The following is a 20936-nucleotide window of genomic DNA, read 5'->3' on the forward strand; positions in this document are numbered from 1 at the left end:
CAAGTGGAAATATCCTTTTGTTCTACAAATAATTTTTCAAGTGGAAATTTCTTTTTGGCATCCATCTTATTGACAACAATTCCCAACCCAAGTTTCCTCTCTAGGTAATTTGATAGAACTCTATGAGCAGAACACATTCCACACAAGACACATTCTATATTCATGTACAATTTCACACGCGCAATCTCGCGTCACTTATTTATGTTTAAATCTAATCCTAAACAGTCTTGTATTTTGACAAGGCAGTAGCAGGGCTGTAACAAGAAAGTTTCAGGGGTGCACATTTGAAAAATGGACATATATAACACAACTATATATTTATAACATTTAGCATTGCATCAAAGCCTTCGAATAGCACAAATAGCCTTTTCTATGATTTCATTTTCTCGGTAAATTTAAAATATAGGGTCAAATCAAAATCGACGACGATGCTTTCTTGAATAAATTTTATTGTTCTTTTATTTTTGTAAAGCAAACTAGCATAGGAAAGCGGACCTTTTTATTTATGGGAGGGTGCACGTGCACTCAGTGCACCCCTCTGGTTACGTGCCTGCTCTCAACACAAAATGACCGAGCAATAACTAAAACAGTTTAACAAAAACGTAAATTAAAATATCTCATAAGTAAATTTTAAAACAAAAAAAAAATAAGGGGCAATGATAACAAGTGATTTTACTACATTTTTGCATCTCTTTTAACTTCAAAATATATTTGTATCCAAATGAAAAACGAGATTGATTTTAGGGTTTGTAAAAAACGTCATTAAAAACCTATGCATGGGACACTTACCCTGTCATTCGTTATATTTTTGAATGTTTAAAGTCATTGCAGATTGGCTACAATTATTTTCGCATAAATTTAAGTGAATTAGACCCAATCACAGCACCTCACTGTCATAAACGGAAAAGCCAATCTTTATGAACCAAAAAGTCAAAAAAGCGTCAAAAACGATGAAAGTTGAAAGTTGGCATTTAGATAAAACACATCTTAATTTAGTGCCTACATTTTTTGATTTTTAAATTTTTTAATGAGTGATTAATCATAACGTCTTCGCACATTTCAATCAGTATTGAAATTTATGTCAGACACGAGATAATGTTTCAAGCTTTCCAACAATTTGTCAGTTATGATGTTAAAGACATGTTTAACAATACGAAATCATGTCATGTGTTGGTGCTAATAAACAGGCTGCAATATTGATTCATTAGTGTAATTTTAAAATGAGAATGTGAAAATTTCTATAGTCATTTGTTTCACTTGTCAACTCCATGGAAAATATGGTAAAATTAATTTTCTTTCATGGAAATTATGAAAAAACCCATGAAAGGAGGATGACCACCTTTAAGTTCATAGCTATAAATGGTAATGTGGCATCAGTGTTGTGTCAGCTGTAGTCTGTGTATTCAATGTAAAATCTTATAAAATTAAAATTATCTTCAGGACGTTGACAACAGTAAGCGTTATAGTCAAGGACAAGTTTTTTGGATTTATGATGTCCTACAATACAGACAATACTCAGTATGCATACTTCATATAGACGTATATTATTGTTAATCTTCTTGCCTAATTACGGTTCACTGCAGTTCACACAAAAGTACTTTTTAGCGCATGCGCATTCAGATAATTATTCAAAAATAGAACTGCTGGGGTAAAACGAAGGTAGACTTATTTCAGTAACGTATTAATTTGATTTTAAAATTCGTTAGTTTGATTTAAAATAATTAAATAAATGTCTTAGTTAATGTAAGTTAGAGTTAATGTAAATTTCTCTCTCAATAGCCGGCGAAGAACTCATAATTCGCTTCGCTTGCGTCATTCAATGCCAGATGAAGGCTCAGGTGAAACATGAACGTATTCCAAGTGCCAGCGTTGGTGATCTGTCATTGCAGTCAACAGGTCTTACTCAGACAAGCCAGTTTCTTCCTCAATGATGTTCTTGAGGGTGACAAACGGGCGCCCAAAGGTGTCCATAACAGAAGCCTCCCAGCGGGCTCTTCATGACGACTAATATGGCCCGCAAGAGTCAAACGCCGCTGACGAACCTTTTCAGACACACGAGGAAACGAACCGTACAGAGATTTGTTGGTAGGATGGCTTTTCCAAGATATGTCATAGGCGTGTCTGAGCATTCTTATGTATGTACCGTCGAGACGCATTTTATGTTTCACATTTAGCGTCCATGAATCTTACCCGTAGAGAAGCTGTTTCAATGCAATCCTTGAACACTTTTGCCTTTGTTGACTTCTTGATTGGAGACTTCCAAACTGCCTGAGGAGAATGCAGCGCACTCCATGCCAACGCTATTCTGACAGACATATCATGCTCAGTATCTGAGTAACCGCCAAGGTACTTGAAGTCTTCAACACAGTCGATTTTAGAGCCATCTGATGCAAAAAGGGGAGTGATAGATGATGGATTCAGATGCATGTATTGTGTCTTTGGAGCGTTGTGGCGCAGACCAACCTTTCGACAGCCATTCTCTACACGCAATCTTCGAGAAGTGCAATGCCATCAGCGTAGTCCAAGTCAGCAAGTTTTTCAGCTGGGTATCTGCTACTTCGGCGCGGCTTGAGTGTGAGGCCGTCACTGCTGGTGATGGAAGTGCGGAGTGCGTAATCAACAACAATGATAAATAGAAAAGGCGCCAAGGGATCACCTTGAAGAACACCAGTGTTAATCTTGAATGCGCTTGTTTCTCCTTCCGGGGTGAGTACTTTAGCACAGGTGTCTTTGTACATTACTTGAATTGCATCAACAACGCATGATGGGATTCCATATGCTAAGAGGATTTCAAACATTCGATCACGGTTGATGGAGTCGAAAGCCTTTCGAAATTCTATAAAGGTTATAACTGCTTCCTTGTAGTGATTTTTCAGCTCCTCAACTGTACGCCTTAGAGCCAGTAAATGAGACGTGGTTGATCTTCTTTTGCAAAAACCATTCTATATAGTTCATAACACCCAGTCGATGACTGGCCGGATTCTGTTGAGTAGGCAGCAGTTGTAGATTTTCGCTGCTATTTGGGTGAGCGAGATGCCTCTATAGTTGTCTGTCTTCTTGAGATTCCATTTCTTCGGTATGGGAGTTAGACCAGAAACACCCCATTCTTTTGGGCGATTGCCATGAAAGGTTTCGTTACAGAACTTCAGCAGGGTACTCTTCACTTCAGGTAGTTTCCAAAACTCTGGTGGAAGACCGTCCAGCCCTGGCGCTTTCCCATTCTTCAGAATCCGTATGGCAGAGTCAACTTCATCTTGTGTTAGATCACCACAGTCTATTTCAGCGAAGGTGTCGAATATCTTATGAATTGGAGAGAGATCAGGCTGTGCACCAACATCAGCCTTTAGCAAGTTCTTGAAATGATTTTCCCATGTCTTAAGACGGTCATCACCTTCAATAAATATAGTGCTTCGTGACTTTTTCCCTGTCAGGGTCTTCACTAAATCCCATGCATTTTTAATGACAGAGGCTGCCACTGGCGTTTCAAATGAGCGTAAGATATTGTTAATCCGCTTGTCTTCATAGCTGTCATACGTTTTCGGAGATTTTTCTGAGTAGACTGGATGTTTTTGGTTGAAGCCCAGAGGGTAGCTTGCGTGCTGTCACGACAGACTCGATATCAACAGTTTTTGTTTCGTGGCTCTTAGTAGGCTTTTTGGAAGAAGCTCAGCGCCCGCATCTGTTGCCACTGAAACAAATGTCGAGTAGTCTTGCTCAGGCGGAGAGAGGCTGTTGAAGCGCTCTGAAATTGTGCTGCCAACTTTAGTAGCAAGTTCTTTGTCAAATAATAGCGCTTTCCAGTGAAGTTTTTTCTTCTTTTGAAGAGCAGGGTGGCGTAAACTAAGTTTGACAGTTGCAGTTACCATACGGTGATCACTACCAACAGGATTAGATGAGAGAAGGCACGACACTCACTAATGCTGTTTCTCCACCGTTTGCGGTACAGTACAAGTCAATTTGTGAAAGTGACCCTGATGGTGATCTGTGGGTCCAGAGCTGGCTTTGCTTTTCTGAAACAAAGTGTTACCGATGAGAAGGTTATGTTGTTGGATGAAATAGTAGGAAACCATTACGATTTGATGATGAATGGTATGAGAAACCTGTGTCGACTTGAGCGTTCATGTCTCCTCCGACAAATAACATGGAGTGAAATGGCACATCTTCAATAACTTGACTCAGTTTTTTGTATAAGTCAGAAACGATGGGTTCATCAAGAACGTTGTGAGGTAAGTAGCAAGTAGCAACAATAGTTTTAGGATTGCTTTTCAATGTAGCAGAGATGATGCGATTGTCATGTTTATCGACTGATTCAAGAAATGGCAGTAGCTTTGCATTTATTTCTATACCAACACCATGTATTGAGGCTCCAATAGAGTTGCGGCTGGATGTCAATGTAGAAAGAACAGATGACCTCTGTTACGAATAACTATGTCAGGATCGTTGTCAGCATGCACGAAACGATGTTCTTGTACGCATGTGTTGTCGATGGTGTAGTTGTTAAGCAGTTTGTTGAACTCAGCTTGTAGTGATTATAATAAATCTCTAAAAAATCATGAAACATAAAAGGAGCGTTGATACTATACATCCCACGGAAAATTTACACTACAATTGTCATGGACTGTCTAATACATACAAACTTTTGCCACACACCACAATACTGTAAAGTTTTCACGGAAGTTTTACACTGAAAAGTAAAAGTTATTAAAATGATAACTCTAGCAGCAGGAGAGTAAATTCATCTGGGAACCAGTGAAGAAAAAGTAATAGACAAAAGCTTCCTTTCCATCTTCTTGCAACAAGAACGGTAGGTAAGTCTGAACATAGATTGAAGAAAGCCATTAATGCCTCAAGTCGAACATATATTTCCGTATTTATGTGCAGGATTTTGCCTTTTCATTTATATATACTACACAACAATGACTGTATGGACAAAATACGACATTAATTATTGACTTGATTTCTGATTACCAAATAACAACAGTAGAAATAATTTTAATAATGAAGCTTTCAAGGTCAGCTTTAATTTTTTTAGTTGGGTAATGACACTTTAAACCTGAATTTGGTTTACATTTATATTTCACTCACGTTTGAATTATCTTCATCTTCCTCAGATCCACCACAAAATATTTCACACGCTTCACAAGCTTTTTAGGGTTCTCGTTACATGTCGGATCTAATGTCAACTGACTTAATCTCATAATTCTGTACACTTGACTTCTCATAATTCTGTACACTTGACATCTTGTGTTGTTAGCGCCTCATTTCAGAGTCAATCGTGTCTAGAAATGTTTAAAATTTGCACCTCCAAAAATTCAAAACTGGCCACTGTCTCAGACATCCATTACAAGCAAAGACACAGCTCAAATAAAACACAAGTTTATGGAAGCAAAGCTATTATGGAAACAGCATGCAAAATATGAATTTTAAATAAAAAACCAAACACCTCTGGGATTCATCACTCTTTTGACTCAAACACTAATGGACACTTCTCTATTGTTTATGCTTTCACGTATTGTGTTTATATTATAATTACTTTCGATATACAATCAATATTTCGCACAAATATAATGAAATAATTACTTCGTATAATAAGTTAATCAACGACTTTTATAGAGCCTCGGCTGTAATTGATATACCACCCTGGGCGCTTCGCGCAGTATAGCAGCCTTGGTTCCTTACTTACGTCCAGCAGCATACGCCCATGACACGAGAAAAATTAACTGAGCTTTAAACATACGGGGAAAATGGGAATAAGGTTGTCGATATTTGGAAAAACTCTCCTGGCAAATTTAAGAAACATCCAATTTGTTACATTTCATATAAACTCAATCTTATGTCTGTATATCATATGCTAACTGCTAACGGCTAACCCATAATGAAATGAAGCAAAATTTGAAAGGAAGACGCTTTTCCTTGACACCCAAACATTCCACGATGAGAGAATCAGATAGAAACTAGTGTATGGTGCTATAGTCGAAAAAACGTATAGGAGTTTGTATTCACTTCATTTACCGGAAGTAATCTCTCCTGTTTTTGGGTAAAATGACAATGACGAACAACATGGCATATGTGCCATTTCATCAAACCGGTACGAAAGTCCTGAAATCAGGACTAACAATACAATTTTAATTAATTATAGACACAATAAAGAAATCACATGGTGTTCAGGATGCTTATCAAAAATATAAATGTTACTTTTCCTTCAAGATTGAAGTGTTTTGTGATATCTTTTAACTTCAATCTAAGGCCTTTTCAAACGTCGAACACATTAAAGAAAAAAAATGAGATAAGTTTCCTCATTATCTTTTGTTTTAAATGTGTTCGGTTCATGTAAAGCATTTGTTTTCTAAAACTTTAATGTAAGAAAATTGATAAGATTCTACGTGTAGAAGATGTAATTGTAGCTTATGATCTCATCTTATGAACCATTCTTTACGTACATACATACATTATACGTGGTGTTCCCAAAAAGGAAAAAAAACAGGATGTATCAAAAAACAGTATTATAAAATTCAACTTATTCTGAAAATTTAATTCCCGATCACCATGTTCCACTGATGCATTATTCTAAACTAAATTCTAGGAGACTAATGATGTGCAAAAGTCGTTTGATTTAGATTTGGAATCCTGCAAACATTCAAATCGATAAATCAATTTTCGAATTATGTCTATTTATACAATGGGTTGTATTGTTATATAGGTGCTGTGTATAGTAATTGCGATTGGTTCATTAGTAGTCACATGACTTGAAATAAGCACAATTTCCTGCCAGTAAAACAAGTGAAAAGGTGTTGCCCGCTCATTTTAATATCATAAAGAATAAAACAGCCACCAAGCCGAAAACTGAAAAAACGTTTCTCGAGCTTATTAAGTGACGAAAATCAACTATTAATAAAAAGAATTAAGAAAACACTCAGAAGTCAACCTAAAATGCTGTGGTCAATCATAGCATTTTGCAACGAAATATTGCGGCCAGTCCCCTGGTGAGATTTTTTCTTTTTAACAAAACATTTGATGTACTCTCCTTGGGGAAATAGTGAGCCTAATTTCTCGAGAGTCTCAATAAAAGCTTAATGTAGTGGACAATGTGAAAATTATTTAAGACATAATATATAGATTAACACACATATATTGTAACAATTTTGTAGAAAACATATTCATACAGCGATTATTTCCTATATTTACATACTAATATAATAAAACTATGTTAGTATGTGTTAAAAAACAAAGTTCAACAAAACACTGAGCAAAAAGAAAGTTTCTCTCTAAATAACTTTTTACAAGTGCTGAATAAATGAATCCCAACCAGTCTTTAAAATGGCAACTGCAATTGTTTTGTTTTGATAAAATGTGGGTATTTTTAACTTCCTTTACAAGATGACAGTTACCAACAAACAATGTTGCTGAATGTGAGTGAAAGTTACTATACAACTATTGAATGCTAGTTTCAAAAATTGGTATTTTTGAATTCAAGATACGACACCTGCTTTCTAAAGCAACAGTAATCTTTACATGGCAGTTGGCAAATTACTATTACTCTAAAAAATGGTATTGAGTTATGTGGGATTCATTTATTTAGCATTTAAAATTTGAAAAGCAAAAGAAAAATCTAGAAACGTAAAGAAAAAGTGCAGTAATGAAACGTCTGCATACAGTCAAGCTACTCGTAAACGGACATCATTGTGACCACAATCTAATGTCTGCTTACGGTAGATATCCGTTTATGGGTTATTATCTATACGTAGATATGTCAATATGAAATACCAACGGTACATGTCCGTTTATGAGTTGTTATAAAAACATCTATTCACTATACGTAGATATGTGCACAATATGTAATAAATTTAATGATCTAAAATTGTTTACTACGCAAAAAAATAAAACACAGTGGATTTAGAAATATGACATCTTGAAAAAGAAAGACGTTAAAATCTTTCCATAATTTTCATTCTTAAAACATGATGTAGTTCTTACATGTCGAAGTTACTATTGTTGTGAATGATTTGTTTACCATTTATATGAACTAAACTGATCACTTTCATTCTACAACCATCCATAGTTGACGTTTGCTTTGAATTTTCATGGCATGTTGCTGTTATGATCTTACTTCATATCACAAATGTTATAGTATCATTCAAGTACATATATGTATTTCAGAGCATGCGCAAAGGCAATCAAGTGTCATAAAATTCACAATGACAGTGTGTTTGTATGAAGAAGCAGCTTCAATTATAGATGCAGCAAAAATATCCTTTAGCCACCTCCAATAGCAACAATGTAATAAAATCAAATTCTTTTTATTCACTCTCATGATTACTTATGCGTTATGTTCACATCAAAACGTCCACATGAGATGATAATTTTCACGCTTCAGTTTTATAAAAAGTAAGCAAAGTGAACAGCCAGCTTCACCATTTTAAAAATGTAAAAGTTCATATCTTCCAATTTTGACAACAGAAGACATTTCAATGAACACGTGACCTGGGTGACGATACAAAGTACAATAACTCCACAGAAAATCATGGTACATAAATTAGCCATTTCTTTCATTACGTCACTTCCTGAAATAAAGTTCTCCTTCTTGTATTATTGTTTGAATAGAGTAGACGATGGAATTTTATAGACAAGCGATAAACATATCAAACTTAGCCAAAGTAACTTGCAATATGTCCACTGATGTTTGAGTTGATGCTGTTAAAAACAATTTCCATAAAGTATTGATTTTTAAAGTAAAACTGTTTAAACGTTACGAATCTCTGACATCGATTTTTCAAAAAGTTAAAAACTTGTCATTAAACATCATTTCATATGCAACATTGTCGTTTGTTCTCCGTCTCTCTATATTGCACAACTTTCTTTGACTTTTTTCAAGTTTTCCTGTTCATACGGTTTGGAGTGTTCAATCACAATGGTCAAATTGTTTATCACGATGATGAGCGTCAATCATGAAGTCATTTTCTAGTGGAGTTTACGATTTACTTTTTAACAGTCAGTGAGAAAGACAGCCAAATTTTTAGTTTTTCTAGAACAAATTAGCAAAGGTACCATTGTTTTATTATAAATTTACGTTTTTCAAATTGATAAAGACGAAAATATCCATATAACCGAAGTAACAATTGTGCTGTCTTTGTCTCTCTTAACAACTTAACACATAGATATATTTTACATCAAAATGCAATAATTAAAAACTATTAAGAAATTATTTCAGTGCAAGATAGTATTGATTTAATTAGTAACAACTTGTTTTTGGTGTAAAAGAGTATCGAAAAACGTGCAATATTAAAACCATCTTACACTGAATACATTTGCATGAAAATTATATGTTTACATGGTGTAGATATAAACAAAATATAACCAATGGTACAATAACTAACAAAAGTTTGAATTTTATATGTTTGTGTGATAAGATAAAAGTCAATAAAATTATTTTCTTGTGCAAGGAAAATTATTATCTTAGACACAATATCATTTGTGTTTATGGTCATTGAATTTTCATCTATATTGTCATTGAATTTTCATGTTTATTGTCATTGAATTTTCATCTTTAATTAACTTTAGCTTTTATACATGATCTCTCTAAATGTTGACATTATTGTACACCGCGGTCTCTGTACAGAACAATCAATATTAGAGAAAGGTTGTTTCATGAAATCATACGCAAACAGACAATTGAAATGTCAGCAATGATAGGGATCATGCATAAAAACTAAACAAGATTTTCTTAAAGATAATATAGTCATTATCCAAAATGGTGAGAAATTTATCATCAAAGATCAAATTTATCCTCGTGGCAAGATGATTTTTACGCATTGTACCGGGACATTAAAGGAAGAAAAAATTAAAGCAAGTTTGCGTTTACGACAGTAATAAAAAGTTTCTGGAACTATACTCACAAGCGGGAGAATAAATTTTACAATCTTAAAATATTTCAAATCAATCAAATCTAAGGATTCACGAATTATATACCTATCATCAACAAAGAAAAACTTTCGCCAAAAAATCCCCTCAGTATAACTATAAATAATTTGTATGTTTTTAACGTCAAATACTTTCACATACTCATGCATGTAACTTATTGATAAATTACCTGCTGAAGGTGAAAAAGCAGCGTAAGTTATACAGCTAGTAATATTATACAGGTACTTTCCAACGTCTTTGTCGACGACTAAATTGGCGGCTTCCTCCTTAATTACGTCATCCCAACCATTAATAAATTTGTCTTCATGCCACATACAGTAAATTATCTGATCCTTAAATTCAACTTTAGCAAACACGTGATACTTAGAGCTACATGCAAATACGTGCACATTTTGATAATTTTCGAAATTCACTGATATTTCTTTTCGCTTGTTTTCAACATTGAAAAACACTAAAGAATCAGTTTTTTGACAAGCAAATGATACATCACTCACCTCAAAAATTTTGTTTGTATCTTTTAGTTCATCGAAACTATAAACAAGTTTTGTCAAATCATTATTCCAAAGCTCAGGAATATTTTTTACCGTAAGCAAAATAACTCCATTTTCTACAGCAATCATGTCACTAAAAAAACATTCCTTGACAACAAAGTGAAATGTGTTGAGATTGTATATAATTATCCTTGGATTTTCTTCATTACTCCGATACAGAAATTTTCCATTTGAGCAAAACTTCTCGTTATGAAAACTGTAATTGTTGGTTAAACAGGCACGCGGTATTGAATAAAGGTAAAAGTCATAATTGTAATTAAACAAAAGAACATTTTCGTTATTCAAAATAAAATAATACTTTCCGGCTCCATAAAAGGAAAAGCTACATCTGTTTTCATCAAAAGGATCAAGAGGAAATAAAGTTTGAGAATCAGGACCTAAGTCATGAAGTTGCTCACCAGTGGGATTTACAATGAAATGTTCCTTCCTATAAAAAGGATGGCAACAACACCAAGAATGAAGACCAACAGTGGACAAAACACAAAACTCACTTAAATTATCAGGCGGTAAATGATCGTCGTAAACGAACGTTTCATAATTATTCGCTACATTAAATATTTGAACCACTCTTTCTTCCTCAATAACACACAAATATCTTCCAGAATTAGAAAAACACAGTGAGGTCACATTATTACATCTAATACTGCGTTTCTTTTCACCTTTCTCAACGTCCCATACTGTCAAAGTATCTTTGTAACTAGTGACCATTGTGTACTTATCCTTAGAAAAACATTTGTTGGTAAAGAACTTAGAAGTAAAATCATCACAATGGAACGGACTGGAGGAAATTTTATCATTAATGTCTAATATCTTATCAAGCTGGGAAGCAAATATCAAATCTTCGAATGGATAAAAGACAACGCAAAATTCTTCCTCTTTATATTGCTTAAACTGACCAGAAATATTTTTTATCCATAAACATCTGTTTGTTCTCAATGAAAAAAGTTGCACGATGAATCCTTCATAACCACAGACGACGTAATCATGATTTCGTGAAACATCAACAGACTTCAAATTTTGATCTAAACGTAATAATCGAGACTTTACAAAACCCGTGTCTCTGTACTCCAGATATGGTGAATCTTTGAAACGTGTTTGAAGCATTGTGGTGGCTTGAGACGACAGATCTTTGGCTTCGTTGGCAACGCTTTGCAAAAAAATTACTTCATTGTCAGAGTACGTCAACACAGAATAAACTTCATTAAATAAAAACCGAATGTCCTCAGAAATAAGAAAGTACACATCATGTGCGTTGAATAACTCAAAATTTTCAAAAGTACGACGACTATCAACCAACACAGAAGCAACTAAAACTTCCAAGTCAACAAGATATTTACCAACATTTTCAACGATATAATCATTATTAGAAATATCAAGTAAATGAAGCAACCAATACTTGACTGAATACCTCACTGTCACATGTTTAATGACGTCATAGTTTACACCTCCAGCTTTGAGGTTATTTAAAGATTTTAAACAAAATTCTAAAACAAGACGATGACCACAAAGAGTTTTTACTGAGTAAATATGTTTTCGATCATCCAACAACCAATCATTTAAGGATTTGTGAAAAAACGAAACACATCCTTCTTCATTGCTAACAAACAGACAAGAGATAATTTTTCTAACCTCAAGTGATACGCGATTCGAATTCAAACAAAGAACGTCATCGATCATTTCCCAAGGAAGAGGCTCTTTAGCAACAGCCAAAGTATTTAAAATTGACTGAAACTTTTCGTTACTGATATCAAACGAATCGAATAATTCCTTACTTAATCTTGTTAAGCAAATTTCGTAATATTCATTGAGATCTTTTGGTATGGACGCATTCAACAAATCCTGATTTTTGACTTCACTGGTAAGAAGCGATGCAAGCAACATAAGTCCGTCAGCCTTTTCTGCCAAAATATTTTTAAAACCAGGAATGCTGTCAATAGAGTCAATTCTTTCTTTAATCAAAAAATTAATATCGTCTAAATTGCGTTTATCGCTGCAATTAATGAACTGAGGATTTAATTTTTCGAACTTATTTAAACAAACTTCATTAGGTCTCGTGGTAATTACAAAGCGAAAACAATGCGGAAGTTTGTGCAAGTGATTAGCAATCAAATTAGCAAGGTCATCTCTTTCTGGATAACCACATTCATCAAGAGCATCAAGCACAACTAACATTCGCTTGGGAACTTCTGAGATATTATAAAACAACTCAGTAAAAAGAAGGGAAAATAATCCTTCCACATTCATGTTATTCAAAGGCTGAGAGAGTTTACCTGAAAGTTTTTTTACAAGAAGTTGTTTGTAAGGAGAAAAATTACGACTAACTTGCATCGCTAAAGATTGAAGAAGTACATTGGCTTTATTGTAACGACTGTTGTTGTGTTGAAAGAAATGAACTGCAGTCAAATATTGTGGATAACGTTTACATAAAGTAGCTGCAATTACAGACTTTCCCATGCCAGCAACAGCAGAAATAATAAATGCACGATTTTGAGAACTGTCGTCTTCGAACCAAGCTAAAAACTCATCAAAAACCCATTCCCGTGTTCCCTCTAAAAATTTTTCATAATGATGTCCAATTTCACTTTCAAAGTTACAACTTACAAGGTTTGTTGTTAAAATATCTTCTACTGGACGTGAGTGAATTGGACATTTCATTTCTTTCTGATGTCTTCTCATTTCTTCCTGATTACTTTCAATCACACACATACGATTCTCTACACTATCTTTTACTTGTTGTAAACCTTTCTCTACACCCTCGATTGTTCTCTTAATACCTTTCTGATCAGTTTTTATATCAGTTAAATCGCTCTTTAATCGATCCCATTCTCTCAAAATTCTTTCATATTCTTCATTACCAAACAACTCATTTTTCAACATATCTATTTCTTCCTGACTAAGTCCTAAACGTACTAATGGTTCGCTTATTTCCAGCCAATGATTTTCAAATTCATCAAAGCTTACTGAAGTGTCAGGTAAGTGAGCAAAATGATCATTACGAAATAACCTGATACGCGTAATATCTGCTTCAGTTGAATAATCAGTGGGATCATTAACTGACCTCCATATTGGATCCCAAGGTGGTTTTAAACCACAAATATTACGCAGGAGAATACAAAGTAAAGTAATGTCAAACTTATTTTCATTTTGTAATATTGGAGGAGGAGGATACAGTAGATCCCATTGATGTTGCTTTATAATTTGCTTATCTTTTAGCGACAAAAGCTTATGATAATTTTTATTGTTATTTAAATTATAAAATAAATCAGTACCTGACAATTGTTTCCTCAATGTTATTCTTAAAGCTTCTCCACCAACATCAACAATTAATCTCATCAACTTAAAACCATTAGTTTTCATGTCTGAGCTCAAGACAGACATAATGTTGCTCCCTGTAGAAAAAAAGTAGGTAACACTTCTAAGGTACAAATTCATTGTGATTATAAAGGAAAACCTGCGGCCGGTTGCATGAAGGCAGAGTAGTTTAATCCATTAGATGGCAAATTGTTTTGAACTTTTACAAAATTTGTTAAAAAAGGAATAATATGTGATTTGAACTGAGCAATCATTGAAATAAAATATTGCTTCTAAGTTTACAAAATTCTTTCACCTAAAGAAAATATAAACATCTTTTTCTACAAGTTTGAAAACTTTACTATCCGACGAATAATGCTATCCAGACTTCGTGCAATCGTCTCCAGATGAACAAGGTACATAAAAAATAGATACGAGTGTGTACATGTGGGTAGCCTTGACCAGAGTTACATTACATGGAACAAACAGTATTCAGTAGTCCAACTGCTTAGTGTTGTATTTTTCATTAAGTGAAGTCCCAAGGTAAATTCCCAAGGTCCGTAATAATAACATATGAAAAATAACAAAAAATATTATCAAGTCAAATTGCCACAAAATAAAATCATTCCTTTCTTAGGCACTTCACTTTGGTACAAAACGTTCTCTGTGCTCATTGTTTAATAAAAATGCCCAGTAATTATCATTACTTTTCTTTTTTATTGCTCTCCTACGCTCAGTGCATGTTATGTATGCTAGTGTTCACGTGCTAATATCGTGAAAAGGAAGCTTGCAGAAAACAATATAAATGCCATGTTCTTATAAATCTCATAAATTTCAATGATAGAACGATAAGTTCTTCGCCATTTTGAATTGAAAGGATTTTTTTAAATGAATATTATATCTTATTTGTCTAACAATGGTGTGGTGAAAAGATATATCAAATCGGTTTGTTGTGGTGTACGAATATTTGTTTATTGAAAGGACTATGTTGCCGATGATTCTGCTCCAATTCAAATTTTTATGTTTATTGTTTAAATGAGGAGGCATTGTACATGGTACATATATCATTGATGATGTAGTTATTTTCCATAGGGCCATAAAATATTTAAACTCTTCGTCATTTTTGACGATCTGTTAAATCCAAATCGTCGTCATTACTAATTGAAATAAATATAAAAAATAAACTATATCCTGTCTGCTTTACATTTTCTACACCAAAAAACAGAACACAGGGTGAGAGATAAACAACGTGATATACGAATAAAATACCGAACAAAATACAAGCTCGGACTGCACAGTGTAGCTATCATGTTCCAAGCATTGACTATACTAGATAAAACAATATTATTCGTTATCGTTTGCATTTGCGACTATGAACGAGAATACAGCCGAAGATATCACGACATACAGACAGACACTGCCTCATTCAGACACTTTTTCAGTATTGCCTCCAAAATTTTTTCTAGCAATATGAAATCTGTCTATTACTTTAAACCTTTCGGAGGAAAAATTTCAGAAGTTTGGTTAAATCAACAAGCTTTTATGGCATCTTGAAGTTGTGCATTTTTGGCCCAACGCCGTCGTTTTCTATAATACAAGATAAACTGGCACTAGAAGGTATTTTGACGTAATCCAATATAGTCAGCATTCTGGCATATTTAGCTTATAATAAACATATACGTTCTTTCACGCTGTTTAATTATAATGTTCGAGAAAATTATGTCTTGCAAAGAAAGCGATAAATCAAAATCAGAATTGAGTGTTCAGTCAGATAATTATGACAAAAACTTTATTCAAGGGGGATACGTGACAGAAAACTCGGAAAGCAATGAAACTTGAGCGATAATGATACGGATTTTGACTCCAAAGCATGGATGGACGGAAAGACACAAATTCTAATTTCATCTTTTTTAAGCCCTGGAAAATTAGCGTTTTTTTGATTCGGCAAACTACTAAACTGACGTTCCAAATCTTCTGGTTTTAATCGAGACGAACAAAGTGTTGAACCACTGGAAGGCTCAAATACGCGCTTTGCTTTAAAACCCAGATATTCCGTCTTCGTTTGGCCTCGGGCTTTTTATCATTATAAGGCATAGTGTGAAGACTCATAAGAGAGCAAAGGCTTGACTTATTCGTACAATTGGCTGCAACACAACTATTTACCTTTTTTCTGCTTTTACTAGTACAAAGGCAATGCTTTTACACGCTTATAGACTTAAGTTGTGCCTCATTCAGCATTGACTTAATAGCAATTGAATACAGGACTCGTGTAACACGAGTAACTTGGATGACGTCAGAAATTTAGCTAGTTTCAGACTCCTCATTATCACGGACATAGTTCACAAGAATATACGATTTTAGTGAATTTAACGCTTTTACAAAAATCAAACGATTTGACCAAATTCAAAATTTTTTTTCTTAACGAGGCTTAGAATCATCGACAGATTTGATATTGCTAAAAATTTTTTTGGTGGAAGGGACACTTTAACACTCATAAGGTAAAATGCCTATTATTTTCACAGTAAAAGAATATAAAAACGTACATTAAAGGACTAAACATTTTATCAGTCTGGCTACACCACTGAAAATTTTATTCTTTAAAAATTCATAAGCATTATCATTGTTTAGAAGGTATTATGAAAAAATGAGCAAGTGTAATTTATTTGGACTAATGCTTCATTCAAGACTTAGGACCTATGAAGATATAATGTAATGAGGTATTTGCCGGTTGCCAGTCTCCCTTAAATTTGCGCAGTTTTTGCAATGAATTCTAAGATCGCCAGGGGGCAACATTGTGTATCTTTATAAAGATATCTTTTCGTAAAAAGTTTATATTCAAATTATAATGGGAATAGGGATCACAGTGCTGTTTATCGCTGTGATAACAATAGGAGATATCCTGAAAAATATATCGTTTCCGATCATGTTGGTATTCTTCACTTTTTTCTCCGAAAAACGAAAGATAAGAGTGCTTGGTAAAGCTGATTAACAGGAAAAACATCAAAGTCACTACTAATACGAAGGTTTGTTCTAATCATTTTCTTGCTGGTTCTCGATCCGAAGGCTGTCCCAATCCAACTTTGTATCTGAAAGGATACCAATCAAAAGAAACGAGTAAACGATTACCGCCGAAAGATAAAAGTAAATCAAATATTCTAAAAATAAAGAGACGAAAAATTCTGTGTGAAGGCAGTACTAAAAAACGCTTTGACCATGAGGATAAGGCCATTTTTGCAGCTGAAATCACTGTTCTTGAGCAGTGTACTGAGGCAGAGTCTGTGCACCAAGACAGTCCACAAATAAATTGTACAACAGACTTGGATGTTACAAGTTATGATTGTAATGATAGCTACAGCTTTGAAAGTGATAAACATGACCTCATTGACTGTTCTTGCCAAGGCGATGTTAAAACATTGAAAAGAAACTTATTTATTGAACAAGCTATTTGCCAGACGAATTTCTACCGCTACACTGGATTGTCACTAGAAAAGTTAAATTTAGTTTTCAGGCACAAGTGTACATATCCACTGTTTCTCCCCACGTACCGGACATAATGCTTCGCTCCAGATGCTTTTTCATCGATTCGTATCGAAATAAATACGGTCGAAAAGTAGCCGGATTTTGTATCAAAACATCGTTACACATTTCTCGAATGTGAGAAAAGTTTTCGTTGCTTTCGCCGTTTATAGCCAACGCAACTGCTCGATAAAAGCAATTGCCGTGCCGCCTCCACATACTTTTAGATCTTTTCTCCCAACTGGTAACGAATACCTGTTACAATGATAGCAACTACTATCATGTAATATCATTATTATATCATATTATAATTTCATATATTACTAATTGGGACATAATCTAGAAGCTTGCTTGCATGCGCTAGAAGCTTGCTTACATGCGTAAACATATTTTAGAACCGCAACCGCATTTGTTGTTATTGTGGTTAACTATATCTTGCTGTAACATACTGTATTGCATATCGGATGTAGGTCACAAAACCACAATACTTCCCATTAGATATTATATATATATGAATATTTTAGACCACTGAGTACAACCTACGAGGACAACCTACGAGCACTAGCTACGAGGAGATTAACTTAGGAGGCATAGCCTACCGAAGTAGGTTGACAAGCTGCAATCTACCAGACAACTATCTTTTGGTTCCTGTGCCTTTAATCTATTGGAAAACTATTGTGAGTCAATGTTGGACTCACAGACGCTCAAGAATAAAGACTCGCGGTTGTACTCAGACAGAGGAGATAAGTTTTACTCATACTTCTTGATATTATTATTAAGACACTTATCTACTTTAATATTTACGCGTTGATTAATAAATTGTTTGAGAAATATATGTGGTTCACACTATCTTAGTTGCGTGTGGAAAAAGAACCAAAATTAATAGTTATTCTTTCGGGACCTCGCCCGTAACAATACCCATTACAACGAACAACCATTATATCGGAAATAGGTGCTTTAAATTGAGAACTCTCGAAAATATTATTATTACAGATACATTTCTGAAGAAATGTTAGCCCCATTGGGACCAGTGAATGCATTGCAAAAACCGTGCAAATTTAAGGGACACTAGCAAGTGGCAAATACCTCATTGGGGCATGGTTATAGGAACATATAGTACAATTTTATAAAGAACATACAGTAGATTGCATTGAATATTTTTGTGACATGCATATCTTACTCCACAAGTGATTACCATAGTGGCAGTCAGACACTACCGTTTTTTGACCAATAAGTGCACTAAGCTGGTAAACTACACCCAGTAATATAATTATATATACAGCAGTAAGTTGCACCGAAAGTGGTCCTACTGTATATTCTTTATACTGTGGTTTGGGTGACATAAACATTTGGATATGATGATACTTAGACAACAATGGTTTTCAAAGGAACTTAGCACATGTAGCCTATATTCTGCATACATAATATGACCTCCAAATTAACAATCATCCTACAGTCCTGCCACAGTTTTTCTTGCTAAAAAAGGGAGTGTGTCAAAAAGTCAACAAAAGTGATGAAAGCAATAAAAATGGTCAACAAAACATTGTAATAAGAAAACCAATGAAAAATTGGTGGACATAATTTTTATGAGAGCTGATCCAAAATTGTGTAAAAGATGTAAGATATGTACAACTATGACCAAAACCATTTTTCATTGGTTAGATTATTATTTCAAAAAAATAGGCAAACTACATGAAATAGCTAGCAACTGAAGAATAAAAACATATCATATACATAAATTAATATGAGCACCACCCAACAATTATTGATCTTCCTGTACAGGAATGAATCCAAGTAAATAGATAAATCTTGTAACAAAAATATATTTATCAACCACACATTGTCCACAATCATTGATCAATCATAAAAGATGAAGAACACTTATAAAATATTGACTTTAGTATGTTATTTCAGTAGCAAATCAACACATATCAACAAACAAGTTTTATCATATCAAAAGTTCAAAATATGTTGATGTACGTAACTAAGTGATGAAAACCCTCTACAACGATCATTTTAAGATTAAATCATGTTAAACACAGTGATTTAATGTTCTGCTTCACTTATATTCATATATTTCGTATATATTTTGTATACAATGTTTGAAATCTAACTTGAATATCTTGTTTATGTTTGTTGTATTTTATGGTTTGACAATAACCATGTTCAAATGCTTATCAAGAATAACAAAGCAAACTAGTTTTAAGGTCGAATCATACCTACATTAGTCAAAGTCTTAAGTAAATTTTAAATGAAAAACTGTCTTTGTTCTACTTAGATAGATACGTAAATTAAAATTAAATCGAGTCGCCATCTAAGGATGCAAAATCTTTATCTTACCGTTTTATTAGATGAAAGGAATATTTCTTGATATCATGATCATATATCGCCAGACTATCAAATATCTCCAACTTTTAACGTTGACGTGGTGTATTTGATAACATAAAGAATTTTAAATATTTCTCACAGCAGGCTGCAGCTTCCTTATTTACGTGCAATGGGTGTTACGCGCGCGATCTCGCGTGCAAAATCTCTCAAAACAAAATATGACCAACCGTTAACTCAAACACTTTCACTAAACACTTGTCATAGCAAATGTTTTTCAATACCTGTGCTAGGCCTTTTAAAACCTATGCTAGGTTTTTCGATACCTATGTCACACGTTAGTGCTAATTAGCAGGCCATCATGAATGTGAGTGTAATTTTAAAATGAGAATCTGAAAATTTTTATTGTCATTTGTCGATTCCTTGGAGAAGATGGAAAAATTCATTTTATTTCATGGAAATTATGAAAAAACCCATCAAAGGGGGATGACCACCTTTAAGAGCATAGTTATAAATGGTACTCTAGCATCTGTGTTGTGTCAGCCTAGTCTGTGTATTCAATGTATTGATCAATTTTCAGTCATAAGTAAAACATCATAAATGTAAATTTTAATGTTTCATACGAAGCTAGATATTAGCGCAACTTTCAATTTAACTGTCCTATGTCCAAGATCAACTCACTAACGCGTACAATATGAGTGTGGTTGTTCCAAAATTTTTGACATTCTATACTTGACACTGACAAAAACCTAAGAATGTTGACATTATGCCAGCACTGACGAAAAGCGTTACAGTAAAAGCGCAATTTTTTTGCATTAATGAACTTTATACAACATTTGGTGTTTATAGCAATTTCATTATAGCTGCTATTTCAAGCCTTTACAGTTCGTAGAAAAGTAGTGCGTGCGCATTTAGGTATTTCTTAGCACTGATAAAAAGTTTCTGAAAATAATGAAACATAAAATCAGCGTTGATGTTACACATCCCACGGAAAGTTTTCATCACTGACACGGACTTACTCATTTATACAAACTTTTGCCACACACCACAATACTGCAAAGTTTCCGTGTAATCTTTGTACTAAAAAGTAAAAGTTATTAAAATGATAACTCTAGCAGTAGGAGAGTAAATTTATTAAACAGCTAGTAAAGAAAAAATAGCAGACAGAAGCTTCTTTTTAATCTTGTTGCAACAGTAAGGAAGGTAAGTCTGAACACTAATAAAAAAGACATTAATACGGCAATGTCGAACATGTATTTCCGTCTTTGTGAGCGGGATTTTGATTTCTTCATTTACATATACACACAATATAAAAATTGTATGGACAAAATACGA

The 20936-nt window shown here is 34.0% G+C and overlaps 1 protein-coding gene across 2 annotated transcripts; it reads right to left on the bottom strand.

Annotated features, from left to right (window-relative positions):
- Positions 1-9778: 9778 nt before the first annotated feature.
- On the bottom strand, positions 9779-19733 carry LOC124450400. 2 transcript variants are annotated; one of them, XM_047001057.1, is made up of 4 exons: positions 19617-19733; positions 18708-18752; positions 13739-13858; positions 9779-11491 (listed from the first exon to the last, which is right to left on the bottom strand). In XM_047001057.1, exons 3-4 carry the CDS (start codon positions 13845-13847, stop codon positions 9780-9782), a joined length of 1821 nt encoding a protein of 606 aa, XP_046857013.1. In that variant the 5' UTR covers positions 13848-13858; positions 18708-18752; positions 19617-19733; the 3' UTR covers position 9779. The 2 variants fall into 2 exon arrangements, with proteins under 2 accessions (XP_046857013.1, XP_046857014.1); XM_047001058.1 differs by lacking the exons at positions 18708-18752; positions 19617-19733 and having other exon boundaries at positions 9779-11616; positions 13739-13798.
- Between the last annotated feature and the right edge of the window lie 1203 nt (positions 19734-20936).

The sequence above is a fragment of the Xenia sp. Carnegie-2017 genome, unplaced genomic scaffold, assembly GCF_021976095.1.
Source record: "Xenia sp. Carnegie-2017 unplaced genomic scaffold, XeniaSp_v1 HiC_scaffold_24, whole genome shotgun sequence".
Lineage (NCBI taxonomy): Eukaryota > Metazoa > Cnidaria > Anthozoa > Malacalcyonacea > Xeniidae > Xenia > Xenia sp. Carnegie-2017.

Coding starts and splice junctions, on each gene's coding strand:
- LOC124450400 (XM_047001057.1), bottom strand. CDS start 13,847: ATGTCTGTCTTGAGCTCAGACATGAAAACTAATGGTTTTAAGTTGATG. Junction 11,492..13,738: donor ATTGAGGAAACAATTGTCAG/GTACTGATTTAT, acceptor TATTACGTTTAG/ATCAAAATTTGAAGTCTGTT.